A 16947-nucleotide genomic window follows, 5' to 3' on the forward strand; every position below is an offset into this window, starting at 1 on the left:
TTAGGAAATTCTACTTTACGGAGAGGGTGGTGGATGCCTGGAATGCGCTCTCGAGAAAGGTGGTGGAGCGGAAAACAGTGACTGAGTTCAAAGAAGCGTGGGATGAACACAGAGGATTTAGAATCAGAAAATAATATTAAATATTGAACTAAGGCCAGTACTGGGCAGACTTGCACGGTCTGTGTCTGTATATGGCTGTTTGGGGGAGGATAGGCTGGAGAGGGCTTCATTGGCTGGGAGGGTATAGATGGGCTGGAGTGGGATTTGATGGAGATTTCGGCAGTTGGAACCCAAGCACAGTACCGGGTAGAGCTTTGGTTTCTTGCCCAGAAATAGCTAAGAAGAAAAAAATTTAAATTGAATCAGGAAGGGCAGCTAGATGGACCATTCGGGTCTTTATCTGCTGTCATCTACTATGTTACTATGTGTATTTGCATCATATTTCGGAACCCTGAGGAAGGAGTGTTTTCTGAAACACGGATAGTGTCGGGTCCTGTGGACTCACACCTGAGAACCATATTTTTATATTTTTATTCATTTTTAAAAAATTTATTTTTTGAATGCTACATGGTGTCTTCTTTAATAAAGATCTGCAGTTTTTCCTTTGTTTCAATGTGCCAAAGTTCTACAGCCATTGTATATAAACCAGTTTTATTATCTTCTTCACAGCTGACAAATAGCCTCATGCAAGGTCAAGATTTACACACAAAAAAACCAAAACCCAAACACAGCGTATAATTGCTGGACAGCCTCCAAATACACCTGGATCATCACTGACCTGCTGTTAATGTTAAAAGACTTAAGAACATCATCAGAAAGAAAACCAAAGGGGCAATGGCGTTAAGAAAAATGGTGAACCAGCAGAAATAGAGCTCATGAAAGAAGGGACAATTAAAAGCAGTATCAAGAAATACATTTTCAGAGGGTAGTCGATGCCGGGAAACGTTTTACAGGAAGAAGTGGTTTCGAAAAGAGCGATGAAAGTCAAAACGTGGGATAAACACAGAGGCTCCTTATACAGAATGAAGGTGGGGGAAAAATAGTATAGAGCATTTTCGCTCACAGTAAAACTTAAAGAATAATAAAAGAAAGATATAGCGGCACTAGAAAAGGTTCAAAGAAGAGTGACCTCGTATGAGGAAAGACTAAAATGGTTAGGGCTCTTCAGTTTGGAAAAGAGAAGGCTGAGGGGAGAAATGATTGAAGGCTACAAAATCCTGAGTGGAGTAGACCGGGTACAAGTGGATCGATGTTTCACTCAGTCAAAAATTACAAAGAGTAGCGGACACTCGATGAACTTACAGGGAAATACTTTTAAAACCAATAGGAGGTAATTTTTTTTCTTCACTCAGGGAATAGTTAAGCTCTGGAACACATTGCCAGAGGTTGTGGTAAGAGCGGATAGCGTAGCTGGTTTTAAGAAAGGTTTGGACAAGTTCCTGGAGGAAAAGTCCATAGTCTGTTATTGAGAAAGACATGGGGGAAGCCTCTGCTTGCCCTGGATCGGTAGCATGGAATGTTGCTACTTTTTGGGTTTTGGCCAGGTACTAGGGACCTGGATTGGCCACTGTGAGAACGGGCTACTGGGCTTGATGGACCATTGGCCTGACCCAGTATAGCTATTCTTATGTTCTTACGTGAGCCAAGTATAGGACAATTAAGCTATTGTAACATCACTGATGAGGCTGGTTCTGAGGTACTGTGGACTGAGGCATTATGACATCACAATCTCAGCTCTGGAATGTTGCTCTCAATGGGGTTCTGGAATCTTGCTATTCTTTGAGATGCTGGAATGTTGCTACTCTTTGGGTTTTGGCCAAAGGGACCTGGATTGGCCATTGTGAGAACAGGCTACTGACCCAGTAAGGCTATTCTGATGTTCTTAGGAGACAAATAGGGGGCTAGATTTCAATGGCATCAATAGATGCATGGAACAGTCTCCTGGAAGAAGTGGTGGACACAGAGATTGTGTCTCATTTCAAGAAAGCCTGGGATAGTCACGTGGGATCACTTAGAGAAGGGAAGAGATAATGGTCACTGCGGATGGGCAGACTGGACGGGCCATTTGGCCTTTATCTGCCATCATGTTTCTAAGACATATGTACATGTCTAAACCAATGTGTAATGATGAGGGTTGTAATCACTCTGGTTTTAATTTAAATATCGCTTTTATTTATGTTGGCAAGTCCTCCTGTATGATTTCCTGATTTAATTTCACAGTACTTCCTGTTTTAGGATGACACTTGCACATGTTATTTTTAATGTGCTCATTTATCATTATTATTGCTCCTTATTTACTTCTTTATAGTGTTACTTTAATGCTGTTCTTAATTATTTTTAAGATTGGTTCCACTTTTTAGTCATTATCCACATTTGTTTCATCTTATTGGTATGTAGCGTTCAACTCACTGCACGATCTTTCTTTTTTTAAACAGTTTCTCACATTGCACTCTTCACCCATGGCCTTGCAGGAAAGGAGAGACAGGGGAGATATGATTCAGACATTCAAATACTTGAATTATTATTATTATTATGTTCTTGTATACCGCCATACCCAATGAGTTCTAGGCGGTTCACATCAATTAATTAGGATCCGATCTGAACACGGATTTACAACATTTTGTTACAAGCAACGAGGAAGGAAATGTTGGAACATTTTAGCAGAAATTTATCAGAGTTACAGGCAGCGACAGGTTGGATTGGCAGGAAAGAGGGAGGGAGAGAAGAACACAGGAGGGGAGGGGGGAGGGGAAGAGAGTGGAGGGGGAGGGCGGGAGTTGGATTATTGCAGGGGAGTGAGGGTTAAGGGTCCTGTTCGCGGAATAGGTATGTTTTGAGAAGTTTTCTGAAGTCGAGGTAGGTCGAGGCCTCGAGAATCATTTGGGCTAGCCAAGGATTCAGCTTAGCCGCCTGGATGCGAAGGTTTTGTCGAGGAATCTTTTGAGCTGACATAATTTTATGGAGGGGAAGGCGAACAGCTGAATTCTGCGGGATTTCTTATTGGTGCAATTCAAAGCGAAGTGGGGAGAGAGGTATTTTGGTGATAGGGTATTAACGTAGAACAAAATCTTTTCCAGAGAAAGGAAAATGGTAAAACCCGAGGACATAATTTGAGGCTGAGGGGTGGTAGATTCAAAGGCAATGTTAGGAAATTCTACTTTACGGAGAGGGTGGTGGATGCCTGGAATGCGCTCCCGAGAGAGGTGGAGAGTAAAACGGTGACGGAGTTCAAAGAAGCGTGGGATGAACACAGATGATCTAGGATCAGAAAATAATAGTAAATAGTGAAGAACTAAGGCCAGTACTGGGCAGACTTGCACGATATGTGTCTGTATATGGCTGTTTGGTGGAGGATGGGCTGGGGAGGGCTTCACTGACTGGGTGGGTGTAGATGGGCTGGAGCAGGTTTTGACGGAGATTTCGGCAGTTGGAACCCAAGCACAGTACCGGGTAGAGCTTTGGATTCTTGCCCAGAAATATCTAAGAAGAAAAAATTTAAAAAAATTTAAATTGAATCAGGTTGGGCAGACTGGATGGACCATTTGGGTCTTTATCTGCCGTCATCTACTATGTTACTATGCAGTGTTTCACCATTTTGCTTCCTTGGCATCTCTTAACTTCACCTTAGCATTTCAAGCACTAACATTACTTCACTCTTTTATTCCACTGGTTTTCTTTTCATTATGTACTCACATTTCTCAACCATGTCACATTTTGGTCATGTAAATCTCAGTACCACAATCTCATCTTCCACTGTTTTTCATTAATTTTTCACCTATATATCTCTCATATACACGTTTACATTTTTTAGGACCCCTGAAGAAGGCATCTTAGTCGAAACACAGACAGTGTCGGGTCTGTATCATCACACACATATGTGGATTTTGCTCTGTGAATGCAATGTTGCACCATTTGATTGATTCAATAAACAATTTATCTTGAGCATCTCTTCCACAGTTTTTTGTTTCTTTCTTTTTCATTCCACTGTGGAATTTTTGGGGGTTCTTATTTGTTTATAAATGTTTGCATACAATGGCTCTCCAAGGTAGGCAAATCTGTCTTGTTCATACTTATCACAGATATTCTGAAAACCCTGACTGGTTAGATCTACCCATCGGAAAGGTTTGAAAACTACTGCTTTAAAGTACTCCAGCACAAAATACACTCCGAAAAAACTGCCAAAAACCTAAGCTAGTTACAACAAAAAAGGCAGAAATAGTCACAAAAGGGTTCACTAAGGGGGCGCTCAGGACCAGGACTGTGCACACCACGCAAACCGCGTGCAAACTATCATGGATAATACCAAATTAAAGGGTGCTCTCAGTGTGAGCAAGCAGCGATAGGAGTCAAGCTCCAACACTTCACAAATTAGGTAGAGGTAATATACCCCCACCCGCACACCATCATTGAGCACCCTGGGTGTGCTGTAAATAAAAGTGAAAATATCCACCAATCTAAGCTAATGAATCAAAACAGGTGAGTAACAGGTGAAACCTGAGTGACCCCTAAATGAACCCTGCCAGCCGAAACCCCGACAAAAATCAATCAAAATGAAAATCAAAAAAGTAGTAGACTTAACTGAAAGATGAAAAACCACATCACTGAAGCACAGAATTGAAGCGCACCAGGAAAACAGGTTCAACCGCGCTGGTTTCGGGGAAGAACCCTTCTTCAGGAACCCATGAACCCGACTGAGAAAAATGGAGTCGGCTGGAGGGCGGGGAACCCTTTTGTGACTGTTTCTGCCTTTTTTGTTGTAACTAGTTAAAGTACTCCAGGGCAAAGAAGAAAAAAAACAGAGGTCACTAGGAGCCATTAAGAGATCTCAATGCTCGCCAAGCCTTGTCGCATGATTAAAAAGGCTCTTTATGCCTCTGACTGCAAGAACATCGAGAAAAGCACAAAACCAGCCTCTATAAAATCAATACCAAAATACACACAAAAAAAGAGGCAAGTGAAATGTCTGAAAGCAATCGAATGAGACACGTTTATTAGTCCAACAAAAGAAACTCTTATTTGTAGTGGTCCCAACTAGGATCCCAGTTTCGGCACAAGCCTTCCTCAGGGGCCTAGAGAGATACTTGTTAATGAGATGTACGCAAATAGCCTTGTTGGCGTGTTGTACTCTGGGGCAAAACTAAAGTTCTTATGTTATACCATTTTAATGTACAGTGCTCCCCAGCGAATTTGCGGATCCGGTCATTCGCGGTATTTTCCGACCGCGAATGACCGGGCAGAAGAGGGCAGCCGGAGCGCCGGCGAGTGAAGGAAATCACTCGCGATATGCTCCGACCGCCTCTTCCTGCACTAAAGTCGGGCCTCACCAATCAGGAGCTGCTTTGACACACAGTTCCTGATTGGTGAGGCCCGACTTTAGTACAGGAAGAGGCGGTTGGAGCATACCGCGAGTGATTTCCTTCACTCGCCGGCGCTCCGGCTGCCCTCTCCCGTCTCCCCCCCGCTAAAAACCATATTCGCGGTTTTTTAACATTCGCGGGGGTTCCTGGAACGGAACCCCCGCGAATATCGGGGGAGTAATGTATTGTAAACCGCCAAGAAGTTTGATTTGGCGGTATAACAAATTTTTAATAAACCCGAAACTTTTCGTGCTTCTTTCCTGTCCCAAATAAAATTGGGCAGGATTCAGCCCCGAGCCCACTGCTGCTTCCCTTCTGGATCCAACGATTGCACCGCCGGACTCAGCCTATCAGTGCCCCTCTAAACTTGTCTGTGCATAAACCCAGGCATGTGGACTGGTCCAGCGAGACTCAAGGAAAATGAGATCCGTGGACTAAAATAGAATGCTTCAGAAGCACAGCGCATAAATATCTTACTAATCAGATTTTCTCAAATCCTCTCTCTGAATCACAGCTTTTTTTTTTTTTTTTCACATCAAAAAACTTGTATGTTTCTAAGCTGTGCTTGAAAAGTAAGTTCCGTTCCAACAGTGTCTGCACGCAACTATGAATGTTAGAAATATGAGCAGTAAAAGAATAAGCATGTTTTTGAACTATAATATATGGTTGAATTGTGCCATCTAAAGGAGAAAAAATAATAAAACCACAGGATCCCATTTTCATGGCCATCCTCAGCTGAATGTATTAAGTACATCTTCTGCTACAATACCGCTGAGGCTTTAACATACCATGAGAAAATAGTTTTGTGGGTTCTGTCAAGAAATAATTCCCGTATAGACGGGACTGAAAGTAGATTTTGAGTAATGGAACCTATGGAATAAGAAGTTTATCGATACATGCAGCTGAGTTGGATTGCTTGGCTTTAAATGTTAATAGAAGTGTTTTGTAGGTGAGAGTAGATCCCAGCCAGTACTAGTGTCACAGTAATATTAAAAAATAATAACAACTTTATTTTTTATACCGCAATATCTTTCAGTTCAGAGCGGTTTGCAACAAGAAAAGCTGTGAAAACACAGCCAAGTTACATCAAAACATGTTATAATAAAAACACTATTGAATAATATAATTAAACAAAATTGATCCACCAAGTTTAAAAAAAAATAACATCCATAAGATGTACTGCACTGCACTAAGGGCCAGATTCACTAAACGCGCCGATCGTGTCCCGACCAGTTTGCGATCGTTCCCCGACCCGATTCACTAACCTTGTGCCCGATCATTCTCCCACCCGATCCGATCTGCCCATGCAAATGAGGGGAGATGGCATGTTAAGTAGGAAGTCATGGATTCACTAAACAGAACAAGAAACACCAACTGGGTTTGCTGATCCAAAATGAAGCGACTGCTGAGGACCGGTCGCTGTTCTGTTCCATTGAATTGAAATGTCCACTCAAGTAAACTGCAGCCACCCCTCCCCCTGTGTTCGATCTCGCTTGTGCGGAGAGCAAGCTCATGTGCGGATCGCATCTACAGCCAACCAGGATGGTCTACGCAAGCGTCGCGATCGCCCTGCAGCGATTCGTGGGATCGCGGCGGGGGCGCGCGTCCGATAAGATTTGCATGAGGACTCTGTAGTGAATCGGTTGCCCGGCAAGACCTCGTCCACGAATCGCCCAACAATGGCCCAGACTGGTAAGTTTAGTGAATCTAGATCCAAATCGTTTCCTGAATCCTAAAATAGGTCCAATGTTTGTCTTATAGATACATTAATGAGAAACTAATCTAAGCTGTGCCTCACAGTGGCGTCGTAAGGGGGGAGCGGTCCGCCACGGGTGCCGTCTTCCTCCTCTCCACCCCTTGCTCCTTCCAAACCCCCACTCCTGCACTCGCACCCCTTCCCTTCCCTCGTACCCCCTTTAAATGTTCATGGTGTGAGTAGCCACCCCTAATCTGCTGCTCGCACCAGCGTTGGCTCTTCCTCAGACATCACTTCCTGGATCCACATCTAGGAAGTGATGTCAGAGGAAGAGCAGACGTTGGCGCAAGCAGCAGGTTGGGGTTGCTGCTCGTGCTGGAAACGTTCTAGAGGTACGGGGAAGGGAAGGAGTACGCACGGCAGGAGGGGGGGTGGGGAAGGGGTAATGATTAGGGTAATGATGATGTTGTCCTCTTCTTGTGGAAATACAGTACTCCCCCGAAATTCACGGGGGTTCCGTTCTAGGAACCCTCACGAATTCAAAAAAAAACGCGAATGCGGTTTTTCACCTGTCACAAGGCAGGGGAGGCAGGAGAGGGCAGCTGGAGAGGCAGGAGACGGCAGCTGGAGCGCTGGCGGGTGAAGAAAATCGCCTGCGGTCTGCTCCGACCGCCTCTTCCTGTAGTAAAGTCAGGCTACACCAATCAAGAGCTGCTTTGACACGCAGCTCCTGATTGGTGTAGCCCGACTTTACTACAGAGAGAGGCGGTCGGAGCAGACCGCGAATGATCGAGTCCGCGATTCACGAACCGCGAATTCGCGGGGGGAACACTGTATACCATTATCCAAGGAATCAGTTATCCATTCTAGCAACGTCAAAACTGTTTGCAATTGAACAAATATTTAAAAGTTTGGCTGAATAAGTGCAAGTCGACAGCACCGCCACCGCAGGCTGACAATCTCACATACAATCCTACACCAGGAAGTTATTGTTTGCCGACTGTGGCCAACAATGAGTTGTTGCATTCAATCCTCCCTCTCAAGTCTTCCCTTCTCTTCCCCATACAAATTTTTATCAATAGACCTTTCAAGCGTTATACATTATGGATAGTCTGAATTATTCTACCATTTCGCTGCTATCTCTACAGGCTTTTAGTATATCCTCAGAAAATGCATGACTCTCTTTTCTCTCTCAAAAGTGGTACATTAAAGGAAACAATGAATGCCTGAATTTTTTGGCTAATGCAAGCAATAAGAGTAAATAATTCACAAATGATAATGCAGAACTCAATCCTGATCAGCTCAGTTCAATCCATTAAAACTACCTGATTGGCAGACATCGGGGAATTGATTTTCACCCACTCTTCAACAATTTTTACTACCGCTCGGAGAATCTTAGCATCTGGAGACTTCTCAATGAGAGACGTCAATATAGCTTGAATGAAGCTTTTCCTCATGTCCATGTTCATCACGGCCAGGCGTGTCTTCACAAGATCCAAGCTGAGCATCACCAGTTCACTTGTACCTGCTAAAAAAAAAAAACCAAGCAGATGCGTAAAAGCAGCAATAACCAGCTCTGTCACACCTGAGAACAAAGGTGGATCACTACGGTCCGTAAGTTTCCCAGTTTATTTAATCTTTGATATACCGTTTATCGAAAGCATATACCGTTTATCGAAAGCATAAAATTCTCAAATATTATTAAAAATGAAATAAAAAAATTTAAGAAAAATAAAAAATAGAGGGGGTAACAAAATATGTTGATTTACTGGTACCAAAAGGAATACACTTCTCCCTCCGGTTCGCGGGGGATAGGGGCAGAGCCGGACCGCGAATGGCGAAAAACCGCAAATATCCGGCTCTGACCCACCCCCGCCTCCCTCCCACCTTCCCAGCCTTACCTGGTGGTCTAGTGGGCTTTCGGGGCAGGAGCGATCTTCCTACGCTCCTGCCCCGTGCAGATCGCCATTAGGAAATGGCTGCTGTGAGTTCCCGTAGTCTCTCGAGAGACTATGGGAACTCCGGCTCTCAAGGACCGGAATTGCCTACCCTTGTTTTAGTCTAAGATCTGACGGAAGGGTGTTCCATAGAGTGGGAGCAGTGACTGAGAAAATAGTTTTGCGGGTTGTGTCAAGAAATAATTCCCGTATACACGGGACTGAAAGTAGATTTTGAGTAATGGAACCTATGGAATAAGAAGTTTATCGATAAATGCAGGTGAGTTGGATTGCTTGGTTTTAAAGGTTAATAGAAGTGTTTTGTAGGTGAGAATGGATTCCAGCCAGTACTAGTGTCACAGTAATATAAATAAATAATAATAGCTTTATTTTTTATACCGCAATATCTTATTGTTCAGAGCGGTTTACATCAAGAAAAGCTGTGAAAACACAGACAAGTTACATCAAAACATGTTATAATAAAAACACCATTGAATAATATAATTAAACAAAATTGATCAAATAAATAGGTTTTTTCAATGGTCTTCTAAAAGTTTGATATGAGAGGGAATTCAAAATCAAATCGCTTAAACTTCTATTCCATTTCCCTGCTTGGAAAGATAAAGTCTTATCAAGAAATCTTTTATAGATATAGCCTTTCAAAGATGGAAATGAAAACAAGAGGGTACCACGTGTATGGCGATTAATTTCTGATAAATAAAAATGATTTAGGAGATAGTTAGGAGCAAGGCCTAACAATGTTTTATAACATAAGCAAGCAAATTTGAAAAGTATTCTCACTTCCACTGGAAGCCAATGCTATTTTTTATAATAAGGTTGCCCGTGTTTGGATTTGATTCTACAACCCTTTCCTACCTTTCCCTCTCGTTTTTTCCTCTTTATGTTTACTTTTTGGAATTTATATCCCTTGTACTCAGTATGCTTTACTATCTGGAACTCCTTTCGTATGAGGGTTCTTCAACTTGGAACAGAGACGGCTGAGGGGAGATAGGATTGAAGTCAACAAAGTCCTGAGTGGAGTAGAACGGGTACGAGTGGATCGATTTTTTTCACTCCGTCAAAAATTACGAAGACTAGGGGACACTCGGTGAAGTTACAGGGAAACATTTTTAAAACCAATAGGAGGAAATTTTTTTTCACTCAGAGAATAGTTAAGCTCTGGAATGCGTTGCCAGAGGGTGTGGTAAGAGCAGATAGTGTAGCTGGTTTTAAGAAAGGTTTGGACAAGTTCCTGGAGGAAAAGTCCATAGGCTGTTATTGAGAAAGACACAGGGGAAGCCACTGCTTGACCTATATTGGTAGCATGGAATATTGCTACACCTCGGGTTTTGGCCAGGTATTAGTGACCTGGATTGGCCACTGTGAGAACGGGCTACTGGGCTTGATGGACCATTGGTCTGACCCAGTGAGGCTATTCTTATGTTCGTATGACCTTTCCCTCTATCTGTAAGCAAAAGATTATATACAGCATAGTAGAGTGCTTTCAGCTAGGACGTTTGCAATTTCGCAGTTTGAGAGCTCTTTGGGGGGAAGGTGCCCAGGGGTTGAATATCTAGGCTATACAAATTATTACAAGGGAATTTAGGCAACAAAACTCCTTATACGGCAGCTTGGGAGAAAGATTTGGGGAGAGCATTTTCTGTAAAGGAATGGGAGAGAATGTCGATACGGGCTCATCGGGTGGCTTATGCTCCTATGTTTATCGAAAATGCCATTAAAATGTTAGTGAGGTGGCATATTTCTCCTGTGGCAGTGCATAAAAGGTACCCTCAATATGATGATATGTGGGTGAGTGGGCAGTTATTTTCACATGTGGTGAGGGGTGTCTCCTGTTACAAGGGTATTGGGATCAGGTGTTTCAATATATTAGTATCTAGGTGCATTGTCAGCTACCTAGGGAGGCTGCAATAGCGCTATTGGGATTGCAGGCTGCAGACCTTACTGCATCTCAGGATAAGTGGATGATGCGGGCTTTTGTGGCAGCACGTTTGGTGATGGCGCAACATTGGAGGAGTCCTGAACCTCCCACTCTTCTTCAAATGAGAGAACAGTTAGGGTTGGTTTGTGGCCGTTATCGGTTGACTGCTATTATGAATCGCACCTAGTCTCAATATATGACTCTCTGGGGCACATATTTGGAAGTGGAGGGTGAGGGGGGAAGCTTCTATGTAAGAGAATACCCTGTTGGTCTGAGTGTTTGGTGGCTCTTTCTTCTGCGGGATATCCTTGGTAAACGGGAATTTTCAACGGCATTGTCTGGTTAAGTACTGCAGAATATATCTGGTTAGCACTGGACAAGTGATTCAAACAACCAGGAGCCATTTTTGGCCTTTTAAACTGCTTTGAATATCGATCCCCATATTTTTTCAGAAGCCATAGTATGTGCTATAGGAGGAGGTCGGACAAAAGTAGGGAAAAACCAGAGTGTGGCACATTGGTTAAAGCTACAGACTGAGGTAGTGGGTTCAAACCCACGCTGCTCCTTGTGACCCTGGCCAAGTCACTTAATCCCCCCACTGGCCCAAGTACATTAGATAGATTGTGAGCCCACAAGGACAGACAGGGAGAAATGCTTGTGTACCTGAATAAATTCAAGTAAACTGTTCTGACCTCCCCTGGGAGAACAGTATAGAAAATCGAATAAATAAATAATGCGAAAGGTTTCAGCCTCTGATCACCAGATGTGATGTCATAATGCTTCATTCCACCAATGCCTAAGAGACAACCTCATCAGTGATGTCACAATGACTTGACTGTCCTATACTTGGGGCTCACTTTTACAATATTTTGATTTCTAGAGTGGTGCAGTGGTTAAAGCTACAGCCTCAATTTGTGGGCTAGATGGACTTCCTTTATTTCTCAATTTGAGATGTATATTTACCTTTCTTGTTTTTCCATATCTTTACTTTGTATTTTGTAACGTTGTAAGAAATATTTTCAATAAATAAAAAAGCTCCAGCCTCAGCATCCTGAGGTTGTGGGTTCAAACCCATGCTGCTCCTTCTGACCCTGGGCAAGCCACTTAATCCTTCTCCCATTGCTCCAGCTACATTAAATAGACTGTGAGCCTGCCGGGAAAGACAGGGAAAAATGCTTGAGTACCTGAATAAGTTCATGTAAAACCGTTCTGAGCTCCCCTGGGAGAAGGGTATAGAAAACTGAATAAATAAATAAAAACCACAAGATATAATACTTAAAAAAATAAATGCCTCATTTTGGCATTGGAGGGCAGCATTTCATGCTCTTATGATTATGGAAGCTAGGGCGACCTCCCCATCTTATAAAAAACATAGTAAATTTTGGATGACCTGGGAACCTTATATAAAGCAATTATCAGTCAGAGCACGCAGTTTTGTAGTGAATTCATTACATTTGTAATCAGAAAGTGAAACACTATTTATTAGTAATATTTGGGAATGGGATGGGTGGAGGGGGAAGGGAGGAGGGAGTGTTGGGAGGTACTTTATCGTGTCTGTATTGTGATGATAATTGATTGTTGATTTTTTTTTAATTTATATATCTACAATGTATTAATTGAGTTGAGATGATATTCTTTGTAAGATTTTTGTTATGTATATTTTATTTTTAAAACTCAATTATTGAACATAAAAAAATAAATGAATTCATTTTGAAGGGATATTAGAGCACAGCTGAAGGTTCTTCTCTTCAAAGGTTCTTTTTTAACCCCTAAATCAATCAGTGCATGGAGAGGGTACCTTCAAATGATCATCTTGCTGTTAGCAATGCGATATCCACTGTGGCCATTAAACATGCTATAAAACCAGGCCTATTCTTTCACTGCTTTACGAGCCTGGTTTCAAAGCAGGTTGCACTGCACCAGGTGAGAGCGAACGCCATCTGCCGACACGACCATTCCTAACAGCGCAGATCATGAGCCGGTCTTGGGTTTGTATCCCGCCAGAAAACTACCATTTAGGCCAGGTACTGCCAACTGGAATCTGCTTAATTTATGTCAACACAGACTTTCTGTTTCAACCCTTAGCAACATCAAATTAAGAAAGCTATTTTCTACTTTGCGTTACTTGCGGCCACCTACTCCGATGTCATCAAAACTATCTCATTTAAAGAACTGCCCCCTTCACTTGAAAACCAATGGGCTGCAAAAAGCGAGAAGAGGAACCTGAATAGCAAGGATCCTTAAAGGCTCTGGCTCTCTTTCCTAGCCAGAAATGTCAAGGGAATAAAGCATAGGAAGAAGAAAATTCTAAAGGCTGCAAGCTTAGTATATATAATCGAGTGCTTATGAAGATAAAAAATGATTTTATGAGGGTATCATGATATATAGATCTCAAAAGCATAAAGTGCAATGCATCAATACCTGTGTTTGCTTCTGCTGTTCCTGGTGCTGCCTGCGGATTTAAATGTTCTTTGACCATCTTCTGCAGAGAACGCATAAAGACAGAAATCAATCTGTCTATGTAGCTGGGGTTGTTGCTGCACGCAGACTTCAGAATCATTAAAGTACCTGAAGAGGCAAGGAAGAAAAAGTTCAAACAGTTCACAGAAGCGAGAGACTTGGAAATCAATCTCACATTCTCTAGCACAGACGTATACTTGGATGGACGTAATCAACCATTTGCAAAATATATTTCTGCCATGCACAACATGCACAGATGGTCCTATTTCAACACATGAAGGGTTTTAATTTAAATAGGAAATGTTTCCAAGATGTGCTTTTTTAATATCTATCTTTTAAATTCAAGATGTTCCTTTTGAGGAAATATTTTAAGCATTTTAGCTATGTGGTTTGCACGGGTTATACGGGATTCTGGTACATTACTACTGCAGCCAATGAAAAGCACGTGGGCCTCAAGAGGGTGCATGAAGAACAATCTTTATTCAAACACCCGACATGGGCTATGTTTCGGCAAATGCTTGCTTCAAGGATCAGCTGTGATTATTATTTGAAGGATTTCAATGTAATATTATCTAAAAAAGTGTCCAATTCTAATAAAGTTGAACTCTGTGGAATATCACTGAAGGTGAAATTAGATCTAACCTGCTAATTTTCTTTCTTTTAGTCCCTCCAGACTGGCACAGACAAATGGGTTAACACACCTCTGCCAGCAGGTGGAGACAGAGAACTGATGACTTCCATGAGCACTAAAACTGATCCCTAGAGTCAGTCTTCGAAGAGCCAAACAGACAAAGCTTTAACCAAACCAAATTTTTTTAAAATCTCTAAACCTCACCTCTCAGTACTTGAGGTTTGGTCAGCTAAACCAGCCGAACAAGGGCTAGATGCACTAAACATGGTCGCTAAGACTGTGCGAATCACTGATGGCTGATTTTTTGGCTGATTGTAGAACAGTGATCGATGTTCCAACAAGTTTCCATGCAAATGATTTCCATGAAGGTTTTCCATTATCCTGTCTGGCACAGACATTATGTGTTACACATACACAATATCTGACCCATTAAAAAAAGAAAAAAAGCTCCTCTCTCAACGAACGAGGGAGTGGGAATTCCATCTGCTGATTTTTTTTTTTTAGGAAGGGGAAGTGGGGAAGAATCCTTAATTATAAATATATCTATTTATTTCACTTATTTTATTTGTATGGCCAAGCACAGAGTAAGACTGAACAGACTTACCACCTCTGTCTGCTGGAGACTGACTCCAGGGGGACTGCACAGACCAGCTATAGTGATCATGGAAGTCATCAATTCTCAGTCTCCAGCTGTTGGCAGAGGTGCATAAACCCATTCATCTGTGCCGGTCTGGAGGGATGTAATAGAATAAACATATTCAAGCTCAGAACAGCAATGAGTGTCGCTCCCTCACATCCTTTACCTTTTGCTTGGTATATAACTACTGCAAGCATACACCCCCTGCAAATGACCACTGAAGCTGTTTACTTAAGAAATAATCCCTTGCAGTGCTCCAAAGGAATATTTGTGATGTGGAAAGAATGTAAAAGCCTAGGAAGATCATTACTTTCAACATTTACATCCAGTGGCATAGTAAAGGAGGGGGTGGGGGGTGGACCTCCTCAGGCACTGGTATCTCTCCGCCCTCTCCCGAGCCATGCTCACGCCCTCCCTTCTCTCCCCTCTGCCATACTTCTTTAAATCTTTGTCAGTGCAAGCAACTTCTCTGGCCTGCTGCTCAAGCCGGCCTGGCTCTTCTCTGAAATCACTTCCTGGGTTGCGGGGCCAGGAAGTGACATCAGAGGGAAAGCCAACGTCGGCATGAGCAGCAGGCCAGAGAAGCTGCCCATGCTGGCAAAGATTTAAAGAGGCACGGGGGGGAAGGAAGAGCGCAAGTGTGGCGTGGGGAAGGAGGGGGGATGCGGATGGAGAGGGGAGCGGGGGTGCGGAAAGGAGAGCACCACCACCTTGGGTGCCTCATAACATAACACCGAATTTCTAGACCGCATAACCATAAGTTCTATGCGGTTTACAAAAATTTATCAAAAAGATACAGTGGGAAGTTTTAAGTCAGAGATTCTGAGAGGAAAGGAAAGTTTTCAGTTATTTTCTGGACTGTCTACGTCTAATGTTACAACTTAAGTCGAGGGCACAACCAGCTCAGTAGTGCCATCCATGCATACCCTTAAAGGGTACAGGACTCAAGTCTGAAATAGCAATAAACTTGTTCAGAAGGGAGGAAAAAGTCTTCTGACAATCAGAAGACTTGAAGTGTTTGGGACAAATGGAGAAAATAAAGCATCTCTCTCAGTTAGTGAGTTCTACAGCATGTCCAGACACCTGACAAAGGAGAAATTAGGTTCTTACCTGCTAATTTACTTTCTTTTAGCTTCTCCAGACCAGTAGAGGTTAACTTTACGATTGGGTATATATCTAATCATGACCAGCAGGTGGAGACTGAAAACAAAACTTTGGGACAGTATATCCTAGCCCCTCCTCTCTATTTCCCTCAGTCTGCCGAATAGCCAAGCAGAACCAAGAACTGGAAACAACAGAGAGAAAAAACAATACTCCGAAAGGAGTAACAAATAACATACCCAAAAAATGCTGTTGGAAAATGCAGAGGAGAAATTCCCGAAGGAAGAAGGTCCCCACAGCTCGCCAGCTAAGCCAGCCGAGCCACAGCCGCTGTTCTTCAATTCTCCCCGGCCCTAGAAAAATACTAGAACCCGCAGCAAAAACCAAAAACTGCCCGCGCAACAGCCCCAACAACAACAACAACAGACAGGGTGGGGACCTCTACTGGTCTGGAGAAGCTAAAAGAAAGTAAATTAGCAGGTAAGAACCTAATTTCTCCTTCTTTAGCACTCTCCAGACCAGTAGAGGTTAACTTTACGATTGGGACGTACCAAAGCAGTCCCTCTCACGGGCGGGACCCCCGAAGGGCCGATACCAGAACACGCTCACCGAACACCGCGTCCCGACGCGCCTGAACATCTACCCGATAATGCCGAACAAATGAATGCAAGGAGGACCAAACCGCAGCCTTACAAATATCCACCGGAGGCACGAGCGACGACTCAGCCCAAGAAGCCGCCTGACCCCTAGTGGAATGAGCCTTGAGAAACTCCGGAACCGGCTTCTGACTCAGAAGATAAGCGGAAGCGATCGTCTCCTTGATCCAGCGCGCAATAGTAGCCTTAGAAGCGCCAGCCCCCCGACGAGGACCCGCCAGAAGCACAAAGAGATGATCGGAGCTCCGAAAATCCCGGGTCCGCTGCACATAAGCATGGAGGACCCGACCGACATCCAACTTGCGCAGCTGTCGTTGCTCAGAAGAACCCTCCCGACTACCCAAGACCGGGAGGACCACCGATTGATTGACATGAAAAGGAGAAACTACCTTCGGCAGAAAGGAAGGAACAGGCCGCAAAACAACCCGCTCCTTTGAAAACTCCAGGAAGGGAGCCCTACAAGAGAAAGCCTGTAGCTCCGACACCCGTCTAGCGGAAGTAATGGCCACCAAAAAGACCGACTTCAGCGTAAG

At 43.3% G+C, this 16947-nt stretch overlaps 1 protein-coding gene across 6 annotated transcripts in view; it reads right to left on the reverse strand.

Annotated features, from left to right (window-relative positions):
• Nucleotides 1–16947, reverse strand: part of TRRAP (transformation/transcription domain associated protein) — a 359951-nt gene that overhangs the window by 160138 nt on the left and 182866 nt on the right. For all 6 annotated transcript variants that reach the window (XM_033914195.1, XM_033914194.1, XM_033914196.1 and 3 more), the window contains 2 exons: nucleotides 13351–13497; nucleotides 8379–8581 (listed from right to left, as the gene is read on the reverse strand). In XM_033914195.1, the coding sequence (XP_033770086.1) occupies nucleotides 8379–8581; nucleotides 13351–13497 (350 nt within the window). The remainder of the gene's footprint in view (nucleotides 1–8378; nucleotides 8582–13350; nucleotides 13498–16947) is intronic.

Source organism: Geotrypetes seraphini, chromosome 11 (assembly GCF_902459505.1).
Source record: "Geotrypetes seraphini chromosome 11, aGeoSer1.1, whole genome shotgun sequence".
Lineage (NCBI taxonomy): Eukaryota > Metazoa > Chordata > Amphibia > Gymnophiona > Dermophiidae > Geotrypetes > Geotrypetes seraphini.